The sequence below is a fragment of the Psammomys obesus genome, unplaced genomic scaffold, assembly GCF_907164565.1.
Source record: "Psammomys obesus unplaced genomic scaffold, mPsaObe1.curated_primary_1811, whole genome shotgun sequence".
Taxonomy (NCBI): domain Eukaryota; kingdom Metazoa; phylum Chordata; class Mammalia; order Rodentia; family Muridae; genus Psammomys; species Psammomys obesus.
In genome coordinates, this window is record NW_026596069.1 from 24367290 (window position 1) to 24386832 (window position 19543).

General features: G+C 38.2%; 1 protein-coding gene across 2 annotated transcripts in view; it reads left to right on the top strand.

Moving 5' to 3' along the window:
* Positions 1-5381: 5381 nt before the first annotated feature.
* The window catches only part of Esco1 (establishment of sister chromatid cohesion N-acetyltransferase 1), a 32811-nt gene continuing 18649 nt past the window's right edge, over positions 5382-19543 (top strand). For both annotated transcript variants that reach the window (XM_055625277.1, XM_055625278.1), the window contains exons 1-6: positions 5382-5446; positions 5896-8017; positions 12847-12958; positions 15013-15076; positions 16892-17006; positions 18601-18732. In XM_055625277.1, the coding sequence (XP_055481252.1) occupies positions 6488-8017; positions 12847-12958; positions 15013-15076; positions 16892-17006; positions 18601-18732 (1953 nt within the window). In that variant the 5' untranslated portion in view covers positions 5382-5446; positions 5896-6487. The remainder of the gene's footprint in view (positions 5447-5895; positions 8018-12846; positions 12959-15012; positions 15077-16891; positions 17007-18600; positions 18733-19543) is intronic.

Genomic DNA, 19543 nt, shown 5'->3' on the forward strand with positions numbered 1-19543 from the left:
GGACCGGTGCCCGAGGCGGGCGGCCGCGCGTCACCTGCCGCCCCTCGCCGGCTGTCAGAGCGGCCGGGCAGCCGGCGTCCGCGGACGGCCGGAGGCGGCGCGCGGCGGTGGCGACCGCGGACAGCCCGCGCCCTGACCCGCAGGTAGCCCGGGCCTGGCTCCCCGCCCCCAGCCTCCTTCCTTCCTTCCGCATCCTCCGGGGGCGGCGGGGCTGCGGCTGCTGAGCCCCGAGACCCTGCCGCCTGCCGGGCGGGATGTGGGGGACCCCGGCGCCAGCGCCTCTCCGTCTCAGGAACTAGTGGAGGCTGGAGATGGGGCCCGGAGCACAGGTAGAAACGGGTCCTTAAGGACCCGGGGAAGTTTTGCGTCGCCTGGGCGGTAGGGAGATAGGAACGGAAGTCATTCGCCTCTTGGATTTGGGTTTATTTTGAACAGGCACAGTAGCTCTGTCTGTGTCGCCCAAAGTCCAAACATTGGGTCCCCGCACCTCGCCTCTAAATGGTGCCTTGAGAAAATTCGACGGAGACAGAATTTTGTAGTGGGTAGTGCTAGGCGCTGGAGCAGTAAGGGATCACAGGGAGATGTGAGAAGTGAGCCGAAATGGGTTTCTTGTAACAGGAAGCAGTGCAGCATTCATTTCCTAAGGGGCATTTTCTTTCCCCTTTTTAGAGGAGACTCACCATATAGGCCAGGCTGACCTGGCACTCAGACCCACCTGCCTGTGCCTCCCCAGAGCTGGGGTTAAAGGCGAGCACCTCTAGGCCCGGAGCAAAACAGTATCTTAGTTGGTGAGCTAATAAGATGTGACCTCTACCCCTCCCCGAATCTAAACAATTTTTAAAAAGTAGGACCGAGGGTTCAACATGATCCACCTGGTAAAAAAGGCCGCTAAACTGAGCTTGGTTTCTGGTCATGTGGAGGGAGAGAACTGACTCAGGTGTCTACAGTAAACATGCACATAAACAAGTAAATACGGGAACGGACTAGGGGTTGTAGTTCTGTGTATATAACTCAACATGAGCAAAACCCTAGGTTCTAGGACCAAAAAGAAGAAACTTGGTGAAACACCATTTCAGTTGTGTTGGTCAAGGTTTCAGTGAACTGAGCTATATTTTGCTTCTCTGATTGTGTGCATGATTTTTTTTTTTTAATTTAAAAAAACTAAAATTTCCACCGAAACAGTCATAAACAAAACAAAAGGAAAGTGCTGAATTTGGGAGCTCCTAATTCAGATAATTATCATCTGAGGAAACAAAGAGTTGTAGATACACTGTCCCTCCTTTTTAAAGACAGTGTTAGAAGCATAGGTCTTTAAACAAAATTTGTCCTGCCTTACTAGCTTTTACTTAAGTTCTTACTGAGGAAAACACGTGTGTGTGTGTGTGTGTGTGTGTTTTGATGTGTTTTGATACAAGGTTTCTCTGTGTAGCTTTTGCTGTCCCAGACTCAAGTTTGTAGACCAGGTTGGCGTCTTAACTCACAGTGATCTGCCTGTCTCTGCTGCACAAGTCCTGTGATCAAAGGTGTGTACTTCAGTGTGTTTTTGTTGTTGTTCAGTCAGCAACATAATTATTTGTTTTTTTTGCTCAAGACAGGATTTCTCTGGAGACTAGGCTGGCCTTGAACTTTGAGATCTGCCTGCCTCTGCCTCTTGAGTGCTGGGATTAAAGGTGTGTGCCACCTCCTTCTGGCGTTTATGTAGGATTTTAAAATAGCTTTTGTTGAAATTGCTATATGTGTTACAGTTATTGTGTTATAAATAAGTATATGCATTAAAATGTGTGATAATGCCTGAATTAAAAGTTAAGGGGCTGGAGAGATGTCTCAGCTGTTAAGAGCACTGGCTGCTCTTCCAGAGGACCTGAGTTCAGTTTCAAGCACCCACATGGCAGCTTACAACTGTCTGTAACTCCTATTCCAGGGATCCAACACCCTCATATAGACACCTGCAGACAAAATACCAATGTACATAAAATAAAAAATTTTAGAAAAGAGTTGACATAAAGTTACTCTAAAGTGCTAAAGAGAGGGCATAGTAGTTAAGCTTGCTGCTTGTTTTTGCCAGAGGGCCTTGCTTCAGTTCCCAGGGTCCACATGGCTGCTCACAGCATTTCTAACTCTAGTTGCAGGGGATCTGATTCTCTCCTGATCTTGATAGGCACCAGAAATATACATTTTAGACATACATATATACAGGCAAAACACTCATACACATTCAATAAGTAAATCTAAAAGCAGTTAATACAAGGAGCAGCTTTAATGATAACAGCAGTAGTCCAAATTATTTTGCTTAAGAATGGAAGTTGTATTACATTTTGTAATCTCCTTAATGTTTAGCTTAATAGAATGCAACTGGACTGTCCTATGAGCTTCTGTATCCAGTTAGCTGTTTCTGGCTGAAGTACATGAAGGAAATCCAGTTTCACAGTAATATGTTGAGAAATTTAATAACTTAGATAATTGTGATTGCAAAACAAAACAGTAAGTAAGGGTATTTTAAAGGTTAGTTACAGTGTGGAGTCTGAACCGTTTTAATCCATTGTCCTGGGCAGTATTTTAAGAAGCTTACTTCAGATTTGGCTCAAAAACTGTGGTAGTGATTTTATTCTTTCCTGATGGGATTAACTTTTGTTTGTTTTTAGTTTTTGGTTTTTTAAGACAGGGTTTTTCTATGTAGCCTTGGCTTTCCTGGACTTGTTTTGTAGACCAGGTTGGCCTTGAACTTACAAAGATCAGCCTGCCTCTGCCGCCCTGAGTGCTGGGATTGCAGGCGTGCTCCACCGCCCCAGGCTGGGTTAACAACTGAAAAGATGTATTTCCAAAAAAAAAAAAAAAAAAGAGGATGTACATTAGGCAATCACAAATCAAAAGTATCAGACACTTTAAACCCCAAAAGATAACTAAAATTAAAACAAAAACAAGTTGACAGATTGTAAAGAAATTGGAATATTCAAATATAGCTGGGTGGAATGTAAAATGGGTCCTGGAAGAGCAACCATTGCTCTTAACTGCTGTAACATCTCTCAGCCTTTCTTATTGTTATTTTAAAGAGAGGTTCTTGTGTGGGGAGAGGGCACTATTGGAGATTGAATTAGGACCTCACACACACTAGGCAGGCACAGCTTTGCTTTTTTATTTTCTGAAAAGGGTTATTTTGTGTTTGGGTGTTCCCTTGTGCATGTGCACTGTGTGTCTTGTGTGATGGAGACCAGAAGAGGATCCAGATAGAGTCCCCTGAATGAATTTCAGGCGGTTTTATTATGCTGCCGAGAGGGTGCTGGGAACTGAATCTAAGTCCAGGAGCAGCAAATTCTCAGTTCTCACTGCTGAACCAGCTCTCCAGCTCTCTGTGGTGCCCCACTCCTTTCTTTTGGAGTTCAGTGTTAATAGTTGTTCCAAAAATGTATGTTGCTGTTTCTTAGCCCAGCTAACACCCAAATAAGTGAGACTGGACAATGTTATTTATTTAACCAGCTTTAAGGCACAATACTGAGCAGTTTTTACTCTTATTTTAATCCTCTAAGCTAGTCTGGCTTCCTCTTTGCCAAAATCTCTGAAATACTTAAAATTTTATTGCTTTATCTGCTCCAGCTCTTTTCTCTTATTGTGTTCTGCACTTCTGCCTGGGCCTGAATCCCTATTTCCTCTCTCTGTCTCTCCTCCTCCCCTAGCTGGCCGGAAGTCCAGCCCTATTCTCTCCCCTGCTTGGTCATTGGCTGTTAAGCTGCTTTATTGACATATCAAGAGACAGTTGGGGAGCAGTGTTTACACAGCATTGAGAGAGTAGATGCTCACAACAAGATTTCAGCCAGATATAGGGGGTACAGAAATCAGCACCTGAATCTTTACACAGTGCACAGTAACATGCCTGCTGACAGGGTTTCTCTTTGTAGCCTCGGCTGTCCTGAATCTTGCTCTGTAGAGCAGGCTGACCTCAAATTACCTGCCTCTGACTTTTGAGTGCTGGGATTAAAATTGTGTTTCACCACACCTGGCCTGATTTTATCTTTTTAAAGTAATTCTTTGGATTTTATATATGATTTACATATATATATATTATTATTATTATTATTATTATTATTATTATTATTATTATTTTTTGAGACAGAGTCTTATGTAGTCAAGGCCTGTCAAGTGGCTGGTCTCAAGCTTGTCATAAAGCATAGCATAGCATGACCTTGGACATTTGAGCCTCCTGTTTCTACCTCTCAATTGCTGGGATTACTTGCATGCACCACCAAGATTCACTTAAAAAAAAATTTTTTTTGAGCTGCCATGATGGTACACTTCCTTAATCCCAGAACTCCTGAGTCAGATCTCTGTGGGTTGCATTTGCAACCACGTATGACCAAAATTTTTTGATGACATAACTGAAAATATCTTTGTTTTAGACTCCTTGGGTAAAATATTGTACTTAAAGCAAAAAATTTCCTTGAGCATTTTGAAGGATTTTGCATTTTCTTGCTTTAATGTCGACATCAAGACAGTTTATTATAATTCTGATTTTTTATTCAAGACAGCTTTGGCTGTCTCGGACTTACTCTGTAGAGTAGACTGGCCTTGAACTCACAGAGATCCGCCTGCACTTTATTTATTTTTTTAGTTTACTTTTTTATTTACTTTATTTTTAAAGATTTATTTACTCAATTTTTAATTTATGTCTATGTGCCCGTGTGAGCATATATGCACATATTCTTTCAGGTGCACACAGAGGCCAGAGAACATTGGATTCTCACAAACTGGAGGTAAAGATGGTTGTGAGCTGCCCGATGTGGTTGCTGGAAACCAAACCTGTGTTTTTTGTGTAAGAGCAGTTAAGTGCTCTTAACTATTGGGCCATCTACCCATTGCCTTTAGTTCTTTAGTTTTAATATTGTGTTTCTGTTTGTTTATTATTTGAGACAGGGTTTCTTGTAGCCTGCAGATGGCCTTGAACTTCTGTTCATCATGCCTTTATTTCCTAAGTGCTGGGATTTTAGATTTATACTACCATACTTGATTTTATGAAGGGCTGAGGATCAAGATCCTGTACACACACACACTTACACACACACAGAGAGAGAGAGAGAGATTAAAAATTTTAAGTAGCAGATTTCAAAGAAAACAATTCATTTTAAAACTTTTTCCATATTATGTAATGGATGTATGTTGTTCCAGTGGATGCATGTGCTGGAGTGTGCTTCAGGGTAGAAATGATGACATTAAGTGCTATGTGTAAAATGAGCTTTGGTGAGGATTGGTCTAGTGCTCAGGGTAGAATTACAATTATAGGGTATTATTTGATGAGAGGTTAAGATGAGTACAGTTTTTATCTTTCTAAACATTTTAATTAATTTTTTTTAGGTGCTGTAAAATGTGTTAAGAAGAGGTCATAAGGAATGGTTTTATCAGATTTTCTTGAGTTATGGTGGCTGAAACATCAGTTCTATCTTGTGGGAAAAGAACTGTAAGTACACTCAAGGGATAATTAATTTTTAAGTATTCTCTATTTTTAATAAGATAAGTTTTTGAAGAATGTGTTTGGAAGGGATTAGAGAGATGGCTCAGTGGTTTAGAATGATTGTTGCTTTTGCAGAGGACCTGGGGTCAATGCCCAGCACCCACAGGTTGACTCATAATCATCCAAATCATGAGAACCTCCAGTTCTAGGGCATCCAACATTTCTTTCTGACCTCTGTGGGCATCAAGCATGTATGTGGTGCATATAAGTTCAGGCAAAATATTTATATACTTAAAATAAGTATAAAATAATGGAAAAATATATTTGGGAGACTTTATTGTCAAATACAGTCTAAAAGAAGGAGTTAAATTTTATTGCAATTGAGGTGTTTTTCTGTATAGTATTGATATGTTTTTTTAGACATAAAACTTAATGTCTGTCTTTTAATTTTTCAGAAATGGCAGCACAAAAGGATATCTGTATTAATAGAGTACTTTACTAAGCGAAGGAGATTAAATAGAAGCCACAGACCAACAAACTTGGCAAACAAGGAAAGAAACCTGTTAGCCATAAGACATGTTACAAATGCGTCAACGTCCAGTAGCTGTAGACTTCAGAAGAAAAAAGTTTTCAGAAATTTTGTCAAAGCAGACAGGTCAGTGATAAATAACTGCTCTAGTAATAGGGTTAGGCCCCAAACTAAAAGTAATTAAAACAAATTGGATCTGAATGAAGTTTATTTTCATTAAAAAAACAAAAACTTCTGAAAATATTAAATTAGAATTTTCTTCAGATTTCCATTTCCCTGTCCATCAGGAAGCATATATCTTTCAGCATTCATGCAAGCTTTTCTCATGTCTTAGGAATTGCAGAGAGCAACCTTACTTGAAACAACCTGGTGTTTTTGTTGGAAATGTACATCAGTGTAAGTTAAAGTTGATTTTTAAGATCTACTCCTTAGTAATAATACTAAGTACTTAGCATCTGCACCTTACCTGGACACAGTCCTCAAAAGCTCCTCAGAAAGGAGGACATTACTCAGGAATAATGTCCATTCAGGAGAAATCAAAAGAAAATTCCTCCAAAGTTACTAAAGAAAGTGAAGATGAGAATTTAGAACTAGCAAGTCAAGGTTCTCAAAACAGTCTAGCAAAGAAATCAGGTCCCAAGGAAGCTGTAAAGGCACCGGTTAGATCTTCCAACAAAAGTAAAGTAAATCAGTCTGAATTGGGAACACGAATGAGTACAAGGTCAGTATCAGCAGCTGATAAAAATGCTACTAAATCCATTAATAAAAATAATGTAACTCTGAAGGGACAGTCACAAGACTCTACAAAGAAGAAGAAATTATGTCAGGAAAAATTAGCACTGGGAACCTTCAAAGGAAATGAACAATTTAACCGAAGATCTCAAAGACTGCAACAGTTAACAGAGTGTTCAACCAGGTCTTTGCGTAGTAGAGAGATTCAGGGTCAAATTCAAGCAGTTAAACAGAATTTGCAGCCAACAAGAAGAGAACAGTGTAACAATACTCAAAGTAAATCTAATCAAGTTAAAGTAAACCCAAAGCATGTGAAAAGAAAAGTGCTTGAAATAAAGTCTGATGGTAAGGAGGACCGAAGTTCAGTTATGAATGAAGTAACAAATTCTCCCAAAGGAAAGAAGCGCAAAGTGCAGCATCAGACAGCTTATACTTGTAGTTCTCAGTGCGTCCACGGATCTGAAAAATGTCTCCAGGACACTGTGAGAAAAGAAGAAACAAAACCTGTGCCTGTGTCTTCTGAGATTAGAAAATTAAAAGCAGCTACTTCAGTGGTTTCTAAAAAGAATGAACTGAGGAAATTAGCTCATACACAAGTGAATGCTAGCACAAAATCCCCCCAAATTCCTCTGCCATTAGTGCCTGAACAAAGTATTGATCATGAATTGGAGCAAGCTGGAAAGAGCAAACGAGGTAGCATTCTCCAACTTTGTGAAGAAATTGCTGGTGAAATTGAATCAGATACTGTGGAGGTGAAAAAGGAATCATCACACATGGAAAGTGTAAAGGAGGAGAAGCCTACAGAAGTAAAATTGGAAGGGACTGATGTTGAAAGACAAGCACTCCATCACAAAGAAACAAGCCAGGATGTGCAGTGTAATCGTTTCTTTCCCAGTAGGAAAACAAAGCCTGTGAAATGCATACTAAATGGAATAAGTAGCTCAACTAAGAAGAACTCCAGCTGGACTAAAATTAAACTCTCAAAATTTAACTCTGTGCAACAACAGAAATTGGACTCTCCAGTATCTCCTAAGTTGGGCTTATTACGAACTGGCTTTTCACCACCAGTTTTAGAAATGCCTCATCCAGTGTCTCAGAGTACATTTTTAGAGATGAAACCACATGGTAATGTAACTTGCCAACAGGATAAAATGAAAGGAATTAAATATGAAGAAGTTAAAATTAATAATATTGAAATTAATAAAGCCACAAAAGGGGCTCCTGGAAATTGTCATTTGGATAATCACATTAAACCCTCTCCTGACTCACCATTGGATAATCAGATGAAACATTCTTGTGAGTCAGCGCCAGATCAGGTAACCATCTTTATTATGTGCAGTAAAAGGGCTGAGCACTTTCTACACACTTATTAAGTGTTTGAAACACACTTTTTCTCAGTAATTGATAAAATTGTTAACCCAGTCTTACAGTGATGGAACTAAACAACTCAGTGTTTCACCTTTATGTGTATACTCCTCATGTTTCCTTGTTTTTATTGGTTTTATTTTATGGAAAGCATAACTGGAATTCTAGCCTTTAAGTTTAACACACAGTTGTAGTTCCTTGTTTTCAAAATTAATTATAGCAATAGAAAGCACATCTCTTAGCGATTTAAAATCTAGAATTTAGCCAGTGCAGTGGTAGCCCATGCCTTTAATCCCAGCACTCAGGAGGCAGAGGAAGAGGCAGGCTGCTACACAGAAAAACCCACCAACCCACCAACAGACAAAATCTAGGACTTAGAACTTGTGCCTGTTTCTGAGATGTTAAGATTGTGGGTGGGGAATATAGCTTAGTAGAAGAGGGCCTGCCTAGTATGTGTGAGTCCTATCCCCTGAAATTTAATTGTGATAATTAAATTTCTGAAATTTAATTGTGATAATTAAATTTCTGTTTTATAATTCTGATAAAACATAGTTCTGTTTTATCTGAAGAAATGTAAAAGTTGAGTATCTTTTTTTTTAAATTATTTTCAGTATTTATAAAAGTAGATGAAGCTTTTTCTTTACAAAGTAAATTACCTGTGGAATGCTGATTAAAAATTTCTTATGTATAGAACGTGGGTGCTCTCTATAATACAGGCGAATGTATATTGATTATTTTATGAGAAAACAGCAAAACGTGAAGTCATGTTTAGTGATTTATTTTAGGGCTAGAACACAAGTATTCTAAGTCTTAGCACAGATTTCTTCATAAAACATACTCTGGTGTACTGAATATTTGAAAAATCATATGAGCAAAAAACCTAAGTACCTCCAAAGTTTTCAGAATGGTTAGAATGCATTTTACAAACTCTGGGGTTAGGAGCTGTCCTGAATGAGACAGATTCATGCAAAAGCTGTGGAAAATCCATTGTTCCTGGATTGAAAACCAAAGTGAGATTCCAGGGCTATACACAGAGAAATTGTGTCTTGTAAAACCAGAAAAAAACAAAACAAAAAACCAGAGTGAACTTAAGGAGTTGGGGGTTTAGATTAAATTATCTGTATGAATGAAAACGAAAGCATTAGTTAAAAAAAAAAAATGATCATTCAGGGCTGGAGAGATGGCTCAGAGGTTAACAGCACTGTCTGCTCTTCCAGAGGACATGAGTTTAATTCCCAGCAATCATATGGTGGCTCACAACCATCTATAATGAAATCTGGTTCCCTCTTCTGGCTTGCAGATGTACATGCAGAGAGAGCACAGTATACATAGTAAATAAATAAATCTTAAGGTCATCATTCAAAATGTTTAATAAATAATGGCAGCAATTAGAAGTAAGCAGTGAATAGCATGAGGAAGTTCTACATCTGGGAATGTAGTTTAATGGTGGGCTGCTTCCCTAATGTGTAATGTACTAGGTCTAGTTCTAGATCCAGTCAGGCAAAATGTGTTTTGTTTTTTTTTTTTAGAGGTGTGGCTTTTTATTTAGGGCTGTGACTCCAAGTGGAATGGCTGAGTCTATCTATCTTCTAACTCTGCTGCAGAGCTTTTTAGAGCTCAGGAGGTAGGCTAATGAGAAAGGCAAGAAACCACATTCATTTGTTTGGACTAATATGGTAGAACAGTGCTGTTTACACATTGGCCCTTTCTAACACCATTTTTAGTGACAAGTACTTGAGTTTGTGCAGTTCTTCATTATAAGAAACAATCTTAGAAACTTGTTGCTCTGTTAAAATTTGTATATTTTGAAATTCTTGAATATTTATTCAGAATTTCAAAGCAGCGAATGTTGCTCTCATTTTTATCTACTACTATTTGAGAAAATGAGAATAAAAAAAAAAACTACTTCAGACTTTGTAAAGTAAAGCAAACTGGATCTGGGGGCACAGGCCTGAAATCCCAGCTTCTTGGAATGTGAGACAGGACTGGATTTGTTCCATGTCTCTTTTTAGTTAAATGTACTTCTTGGCCTCCAATAATTTTATTTTATTTTTTTGTGATTTTATGTACACATGTACAAAGAATACTTAGCTTTGTGTGATTTTAAGTTTTATATAAATAGTATTTTGTATTTATGTAAAACTTTTTGAATTTGGCTTTGTGCAGCGAGCATTTATTTTTAATTTGTCTTTTTCTTTAATAGGGATTTTTAGGTGGTAATTTTTTTGTGCTATTATATTGTGATTAAGATAAGTGGTAGTCACCATTTCATTTCAGAGCATGCTTCAGTACCTGCTGCATCCAGGGTGCTGTGTGGAAGAGGTTATGTTTCCTACTTTACAGAATTTATATTGTAGCGACCACTTAGAGATTTTTTTATACCTGTCTAAACATTAAAAAGGGAGGTAGAATGGCTTAACTTCCTAATAGTTTTTTGTTCAATGAATATTGCCTGTATTGTAAGAAGGAATTGTAAGTCTCAGTCACAGTCTGCACTGTAAATTGTTATTCATACATTATAGATACGAAAAATGAGGCTTTAATATTTAAGTAACTGAATTTGAATGACTTAAATTTTTTATGCATTGGTGTTTTGCCTGCATGTATGTCTGTGTCATAACCTGGAACAGGTTGTATGAACTGCCTTTTTGGCTGCTGGGCCAGTGCTCTTTACCACCGAGCCTTCTCCAGCCCCTCTTCCGTTTTTAACAACATTTATTTTTATTTGTGTGTATGTCTGTTTTTGTAAGTGAATGCTGTGTGTGTGCAGGTGCCTGTGAGGCCTGAAGAGGGAGTGAGCTTCATGAGCTGGAGTCAGCTGTGAGCCACACAGTACATGGGCTGTAGGAACTAGACTCAAGATTCTCTGGAAGAGCAGCAAGTACTCTAAAACTGCTGTGTTACCTTTCCAGCCCCTTCTTTTCCATTTTATGTGTCTATATACAGGTTTGCGTATGTGTGTGGCAGAGTGCTCTGGGGAGTCTCTCCTGTCTACCTGTGCCTGCCTAGTGAGAGTTAGAGGGGGTCTGCCATAAACCCTGTGGCTTTCAAGAGGCTCTGGTAATCTAAACTTGGTTCTCACATTTCCTCACAAGAACATCAGCCACAGAGCCATTTTCTCAGTTCTGGATAAGAAGTTTAAAGCTCACTTATTTTAAATCAACTAATTAACATTTTATTAGTGGAGAGAAGAATCACTGATGATGTCATTTGTTCTCATTAAAAATTTTCAGAATAATTGACTTCTGGCAAGGAAAAGTATGAGGGTGACTTGAGACAGGGTCGTGCCACACAGCCCACACCAGCCTTGAACTAAAGTTCTGCTTCAGCCTCCTGGGAGTGCTAGGATTATAGCCATTTGCCACCACACTTGGCTTTCTGTTTCAATGTTATTTAGAAAACAAAGCCAAACCCAACCCATGTTTTAAAGTCGTGGTATGGGCTGAAGAGATGAGTGGCCAAGAATGCACACTACTCTTGGAGAAGAACTGAGTTTGGTTCCCAGCACCCGCATCAGGATGCTTACAACAGGCAGCTTGAAACACCCTTTTCTATACTCCATTGGCTCCAGCACTCAAATGTGAACCCTCCTAAGACACACACACACTCAGAAAGTAGTGTTACTTGTTCATTTTAACAGTCACAGTAGAGACACACGCAAAGTTGATTCCATGAGATAATCAACTTTGATAGAATTTAAAGTATTCCTGTTAATGATGGACTATCTGCTTTGTAAAGTTCTGAATTTAAGGTTCTTGGTAATAAAAAGATAAATGTTTTTTAAAAATAGAATTATTGGCAAATAAACTGATTAGAGAGATGTGTATGAGAAAGTAGATAGTAATTGGGAAAAATTGGGGAATGTCTTCATAAAAGGTTAATTTTTCTTGAAAAAGATTTATCTATTTATCTATCTATCTATCTATCTATCTATCTATCTATCTATCTATCTATTTATTTATTATGTGTTTGTTATGTATGCAATGTTGTCTACATACAAACCTGAACACCAGAAGAGGGCACTGGATCTCATTGTAGATGGTTTGAGCCACCATGTGGTTTCTGGGAATTGAACTCAAGACCTTGGGAAGAGCAGCCAGTGCTCTTAACCTCTGAGCCATCTCTCCAGCTCCCAAAAGGTTAATTTTTAAGTGATAAGTTGAAACTTTATAAGGGAAAAGATAACTGTAGTCTGTTCAGGACTGTAGAAATTTAGTGTGAAACACAGATTATCCAATATTATGGAACAGAAAAAAACCAGGTAAAATTGATTTTAATGTATTTTACTTAGTCTGTTATATAAAAATACTGTCATTTTAACATTTTTGGGGTTGTGGGTGTAGAATACCGTATTGGATAGTAAGTATAAACATGAACTTTGAGGAAAAGCATAGAACTAGGTGAATATAGAAGATATTTAAATTTTTGTTTGTTTTGTTTTGGTGCTCTGAGGTAGTCTCACTATGTAGCCCTTACTGTCCTGAAATTCCCTATGTAGATCAGGATGGCCCTGAACTAATCGTGACCTGCCTACCTCTCTGCCTCTTGAGTGCTGGGATTAAAGACCCAATGAGATGTTTTAAATTTAGCCTGGGATTAATGGTAACTGAAGATAGTTACCTGTGGCAAGATCATGGATGGACTTAAGGCATATTTATGAGGTTTACTCCAATTACAAAGTACTATCTACAGAACAGTTTTAGTAGGCATAACTTGCTGAAAATATATTAGGATAAGTCCCAGAGGTTGACTTAAGAATGTTGGAATTCTATGTGTTCAGAATTTCAGCTTATGTTCGGCATCTAAAGTAGAGAATAATCCATTAGAAAACACTGCTGCTGTCTCAACTCTTCCCAATCAAGCAAAGATTGAAGGAGACAGAAGATTTCCAGGTAATACTTTAAAATTTTTATTTGAATTTTTCAGTGTTCAGTGTCATATTTGTTAGTAGTAGAGAAATTTTCATGAGAAATAGGCCTGTTGACCATTGCTGTTTTTTTAAAATAGGTTTATATTACTTTTATTTATGTATATGTGCATGTGTGTATATGTCCTTGGAGTCCAGAAGAGGGCAGCAGATCTCCTGAATTAGAGTCACACGGATGGTTGCTAGACCTTGCAGTGTGAGTGCTGGGAACTGAACTTGCTTCCTCTGCAAGACAGCAGGTGCACTTAGCCACTGTGTCATCTTTAGCCCTTGCTATGGTTTTTAAATTCGTGGTTAGCATTAATTCTTTCAGGAGAATTGCTTCTATTGACTGGTTTGTGACATTACTAAATACTGTCTTTTGCCTGCCTACCACAAGTTCTTTGGTTTCTATAGCTCCTATTTTGACATTCTCTAGAAAAGTGCTCCTTAATCAATTAGGGTTAACAACTTATTTCTCAGACTTTATCTGTTATTTGTGCTTTACCATTTTGAGTTTGTTTTTTTTTTTCTTCTTTTTAACACTCAGTGAGTCCATCTTTGAATTAAGGGTTTTAACTAATGCTTCAAGTTTTCCACTTGTACTGTTTAAAAGCTTTATTTTTATAACCTCATGATCTTTAACATTAGTTGAACTATTGTATAGATATTTGTTCATCTTTGTCTAATGGAGCAACAGTGGATCCAGAATTCTCTAATTGTGTTATTTTCTACAAAGGAAAGATATACTTGAAGTAAAATGCTGAGGTCAGGGAATCACAGCTGTTCCTGAGTGCCTAATATTACTCAAGTAGGAGAGGAATGAATATAATACAATCATGAGAAATGCACTTACTGAAAAATAAAATACTTTTTGAATGAATTATTTATATAGTTAAGATTCTTAAAAACAAAATTTTAAGCAGAATGTTTTGTATTTCCATGTAGAGCTTAGTCATGCAGGCATTGAGCCAATTTCTTTTATTCAATAATGACTTTTGAAATTAAGAGATAAATTGAGCCAGGTGTGGTGGGGCATGCCTGTAATGCCAGCACTCAGGGGAGGCAGAGGCAGGTGGATCACCGTGAATTTGAGCCTGGCCAGAGTGAGTCCAGGACAGCCAAGGCTACACAAGAGAAACCCTGTCTCGAAAAACCAAAAAAGAGGAACTGAATCTACTAGATCTCTTTGCAGCTCCTTACTCTGATTTTGTATAATACAGAGCTTTTATGTCTCCTTTTAAAAGATAATATATAAAAGGGAGGCTCTAATTTTATTAGATGTTTATTTTAAAATTTAAATTGTTGTTGAGATTTTAATTATATCATTTTCCCTTTCTCTTTTCTGTTTCCAACCCTCCTATATGCTCTTCCATGTTCTCTTTTATATTCATGACATCTTTTATTAGAATAAAGTAACTTCTTGGGGCTGGAGAGTTGGCTCAGTGGTTAAGAGCACTTGCAGAAAACGTAGGCATGGTGGCTTACAGCCATCTGTATGTAACTCTAGCTCGAGGAATCCAGCACCCTCTTCTGTCCTCCTTGGTCATTTCATGTATGTGGTGCACTTACATTTATTCATGCACTCATACATTCTTATAAAATAAAAATAAATCTTAAGGTAATCTCAGTGTACTAAATGCTTAATTGAAAAATGATGCATGTCTTTAGTCCCAGCACTTGGAAGGCAGAGGTGGGGGATCTCTATGAGTTCCAGGCCCAGTCAGGGAGCGGTGGAAGAGGGAGAGAGAGAGTGTATGGTTTCTTCAGGAGAATGAGGGCTGTTGAAATGTTTTAAGATATTGTACTGGAGAGATGGCTGAGCTCAGAGTACTGGCTGCTTTTCCTAGAGGACCCAGGTTCCCAGCACTCACACAGTGCCTCCCAACTATCTGTAACTCCAGTCCCATGGGATCTGATGCCCTCCCTGTTCTGGCCTTTGAAGGCACAGATATACATGTAGGCATGAAATGCTCACTCACACATGTAAAAGTAAATAAATCTTTCCAAACCCAATTTATGTGCTTTATTAAATCACAGGTCCAGCTCCTAAGCAGCAGCACACTGTACTCAGTCACAAAGCATCTATAAACAGCAAGCACAGGTAGGTATCACTTTAATTTAGGACATTATATTTGAGAGTTCTTAGACTGTGAAAAATTAATGTTGGTAAGCATCATTTACTCAAACTTTTTGTTGTTGAATGTTTTTTTTTTAATTAATTAATATGTATATAGTATTCTGTCATATACACCTGCATGCCAGAAGAGGGCATCCAGTCACATTACAGATGGTTGTGAGCTACCATGTGGTTTCTGGGAACTGAACTCAGGACGTTTGGAAGAGCAGACAGTGCTGGGAATTGAACTCAGGACCTTTGGAAGAACAGCCAGTGCTGTTAACTGCTGAACCATCTCTCCAGCCCTCTGAATGTTTTGTTTATTTGCTTTGTTTTTGAGACAGGGTTTCTTCATGTAGCCCTGGCTATCTTGGAACTTGCTCTGTAGACCAGGCTGGCCTCAACTCAGGCACCTGCCTTCCTTTGCCTCCTAGTGCTGGGATTAAAGGTGCCTACCACCACTGCCATTGAACCTTTTTCTGTACTTGTTCATGGAAGAGCTTTTTAAAACATTTTTTTTCTTTTTTTCTCTAAAGCTAATGTGCTCTGAGCTTCTGTTTGTGTGCATTAATGTTTTGCCTGCATGTATGTCTGTGAACCTTCAGGTGTCAGATCTTGGAGTTATAGACAGTTACGAGGTTTCATGTAGGTGCTGGGAATTGAACCAGGGTCCTCTGAAAGAATAATCAGTGCTCCTAACCACTGAGCCATCTCTCCAGCCCCCCAGCATCTACTACTTTTTAGCTTCCATATGTAAGTGAGACCATAAAGTATTTGCTTTTCTACCCCTGATAAGTTTCATAATATCTTCCAGGCTCATCTGTGTTGCTGCAAATGACAAGATTTCTTTCTTTCCTTTCCTTTTCTTCCTTCCTTCCTTTCTTCCTTCCTTCCTTCCTTCCTCTCTTCTTTTTTTTGTTTCAGAACCTTTAATGAGAGAAAAAAATACTACTGGGCTCAAAAGCACTGAGCTCTGCCATTGGAGGATGTCTGGATCACACAAAGCATACTAGTGAACAGATTGTGTCACTACAGATACCTACAGTAACAGAGTGCCAGAGTCATTTTGGGGGTTTCATGCCTGATAGGGAAAGACAGTTAGACTCTGGGACAGCACTGTGCCCTCCAGCGCCTCTACCTCAGGCAGCTCGTGGTCCACCTCATTATGCTAATAGCCCTCCATTGGTGCTTTGGGTACCTGGGCCAGCTACCCACACAAGCATCGCCCACTTCGCTTTGGGTCTCAATGCTGCCACAAAGTCAGTATTAATGAGCTAACTCCATGGTGTTGATGCAGACCTCTCGGGCCTGCCCATGCGTTGAGGAGCCACATGTGCCTGGGCCCTCACTTAGTCAGTTATGTGTATATACCACGTTTTAGTGACAATCCATTGATAAGACCTCTAAGTTGATTCTGTGCTTTGTCTAATTTGTTTGATTTAATTTCCTTCTTTTGTTGTTGTTTGTTGTCAAGACAAGGTTTCTCTGTGAAGCTCTGGCTGTCCTAGAACTTGCACTGTAGACCAGGCCGGTCTCAAACTCACAGAGATCTGCCTGCCTCTGCCTCCTCTGAGTCCTGGGATTAAAGGCCACCACCTGGCTATAATTTCCTTTTTAAATTTGATATTGGGTATTGACCCTAGCTTAGATCTTTGTGCATGTACTCTGTGACTGATTAAATGTCCAAAAATCTCACCTTGATTTTAACATGGTTATCTTTTTCCTCTGTGAAATTGAAATTTATTGTATAGGAAATGTGTTCTTGTCCTCAATGATTTGACGTCCTTTTCCCTTTTTAAGGGATATACCACCAACTCATTTTCAGCTGAAGTGTAATTCTCATTTGGAGATAACAATCCCAAAGGCCTTGAAACTGAAAGAATCAGAGAAAGTGGATGAAAAACAGCTGATTATAGTAAGTATACAATTTACCTGTTAGTAAACTGTTGTAAATGAATTATTTATACAAGGTTCTTAAAATACAAATTAATTCTTTTTGGTCATTGTAAGTCTTCAATATAGAAAACATTCCTGGTACTATTATAGGCTCTTTTTCCTAAAAAAAATAATATTTCAGTTTCCTGGTTTCTAGTTTTATTTGTAACAAATATTATACTTTTTTTTAAAACATATTTCTTTCTTAGAGGAGTCACTCGATCACTCCCTTTTTCCAGAAGTTAATTTAGATATTAAAGTGACAGGAACGTTAATCCAAATAGCACTGTTTGTCTGGCATATCTGTTACAGTGTCCATTGATAGATGAGTGTGTAATCACAATGTTATTAGCCTTGTAAGAAAAATCCTTGCACTTAGTGCAGCATGGATGAACTTTGAGAACAATATTGTGAGTGAAATTAATCACTCACAAAAAGACAAAGACGATGGGATTTTACTTATGTGATGTGCCAAGAAAGTAGACTGGTAGGGAAAGATGACTGGTAGACAGTTGGAGGGATTGGAGAATGGGAAATTACTGTTGATGGCTGTAGAGTTAAGTTATGCAATGTGGAAAACTTCAAGAGACTGTACAACAGCGTGAGTGAAAGCAGATACTACCAAGCTGTATACTCAAATACGCTCAAGCACATTTCATGTATATTTCCTTAAACGTGGCTTAGAGTTTTGTTAGACAATAAATAAATAAATAAATAATTAATTTAAAAATGCCAGGCATGGTGGCACATACCTGAAGCCCAGTACTCAGGAGGCAGAGGAAGGCAGATTTCTGGGACATCAAGGCTAGCCTGGTTTACTTAGTGAGTTCCAGGCCAGCTAGGACTATGTAGTGAGTTCTAGGCTATCCAAGGATATATAGTGAGAACCCGCTTCAAAAAAGAAGAAAGAAAAACACTATCTGAAGTAAGTTCCAGATAATATTTTGCTGATGGTTTGAGTCCTTTAGAATGAATTTCCTTTTAGTTTTATGTAGTCTTTTATTTGCAGTTGATTTCTGTTTATTGTTTGACCCTAGGTGTGTATGACACACTAGTGATATTGCTAAGATCCTGTTCTAAAACTTTGTGTACCCACTTCAGTTTAGATTGCACAGTTGCAGAACAGAGAAAATAAATTTCTAAATGGAAAAGTTTTATGTGTTGCGTTGGTGAGTGCACATGTGTGAAGGACATCGTCAACAAAACTGTCTTTAGTCACACTCCATCTTATTTTTTGAGACGGGACCTTTCATTGAACATGGAATTCATCAATTCAGCTGGGCTGGCTGGCCAGCAGACTCCAGGGCTGGAATTTGAGACTTGTGCTTGTGCACTAGATTTTTTAGATAAATTTTAATTTATTATTAGAGAGAGAGAGAGAGAATGATCTTGTGTGAGCACACAATTGCGCACACATACTGCTGTGTCCGTGTGGAGGTCACCCAGATTTTAGATTTCAGTATCTTAATTTTTGTCATCAATTTAAATGTTGCTCATATATGGTCACATAGTTTTGGAGGCTGTGGTCTAGTTTCTTTGGCAAGAAAGAAAACTTTCTGTTTTTCTATAAATAGGATGCAGGACACAAAAGATTTGGAGCAGTGTCCTGTAATATATGTGGAATGCTTTACACGGCTTCAAATCCAGAAGATGAAACCCAGCACCTGCTTTTCCACAACCAGTTTATAAGTGCTGTAAAGTATGTGGTAAGTAGACTTTGTGAATTAAAGCATGTGTGGTAGGTAATTAGGTCAGCTCTTAATGAACTGAGTTGCCAAATTTAAATAATTGTAATTTTTTTCGTTTTTAGAGATTAGTAATATATACAAAGCATACGTAGCATGCATAGATGCTGGCTTTCTATAAAACAAAACCAAATATAAAAACCAGAGAATTTATCCCGACGGGTTGATAGTGTGGGATTTTTAATTTAGGTTATGTTTTTCAGTGTAATTGGTGTTCAAAAAGTTATTGTACCTTTCTATCTATGTTATTTAGCTTGTGTATAGTTATTAAAATTTTTCTTTGATTTTTATAATTACTGTGGATGAATATTGAATATTCATGTAGCTTCGTGCAATTTATTTTTGGGGATTGATAGTATATATATGTATATATATAGTATATAAATAGGTGATTTGAGAACCCTTTGCTGTTTTTAGAGTTAGTTTTTATGACGTTAAAAAGAATTCTAGCACATTTTTTAAAATGCCATAAAGTCACACAGGGAGGCAGAGGCAGGCATATCTTTGTGAATTCCAGGGCAGCCTGGTCTACAAAGTGAGTCCAGGACACCAAGGCTACGCAGAGAAACTCTTTCTTAAAAACAAAACAAAACAATACCATAATCTAAATATGGTTTAGTGTAAAATATATTTTAGTATAAAATAAATTTTATAAATACACTTAAGCATAATAGGTTTGTTTTACATTTGTTTCTAGAAATAGCGAATGTGTTAGCAGTTTTGATCCATTTCAGCTATTTGTAAAAGGATAACTTAGTATAACTGCTGTTTA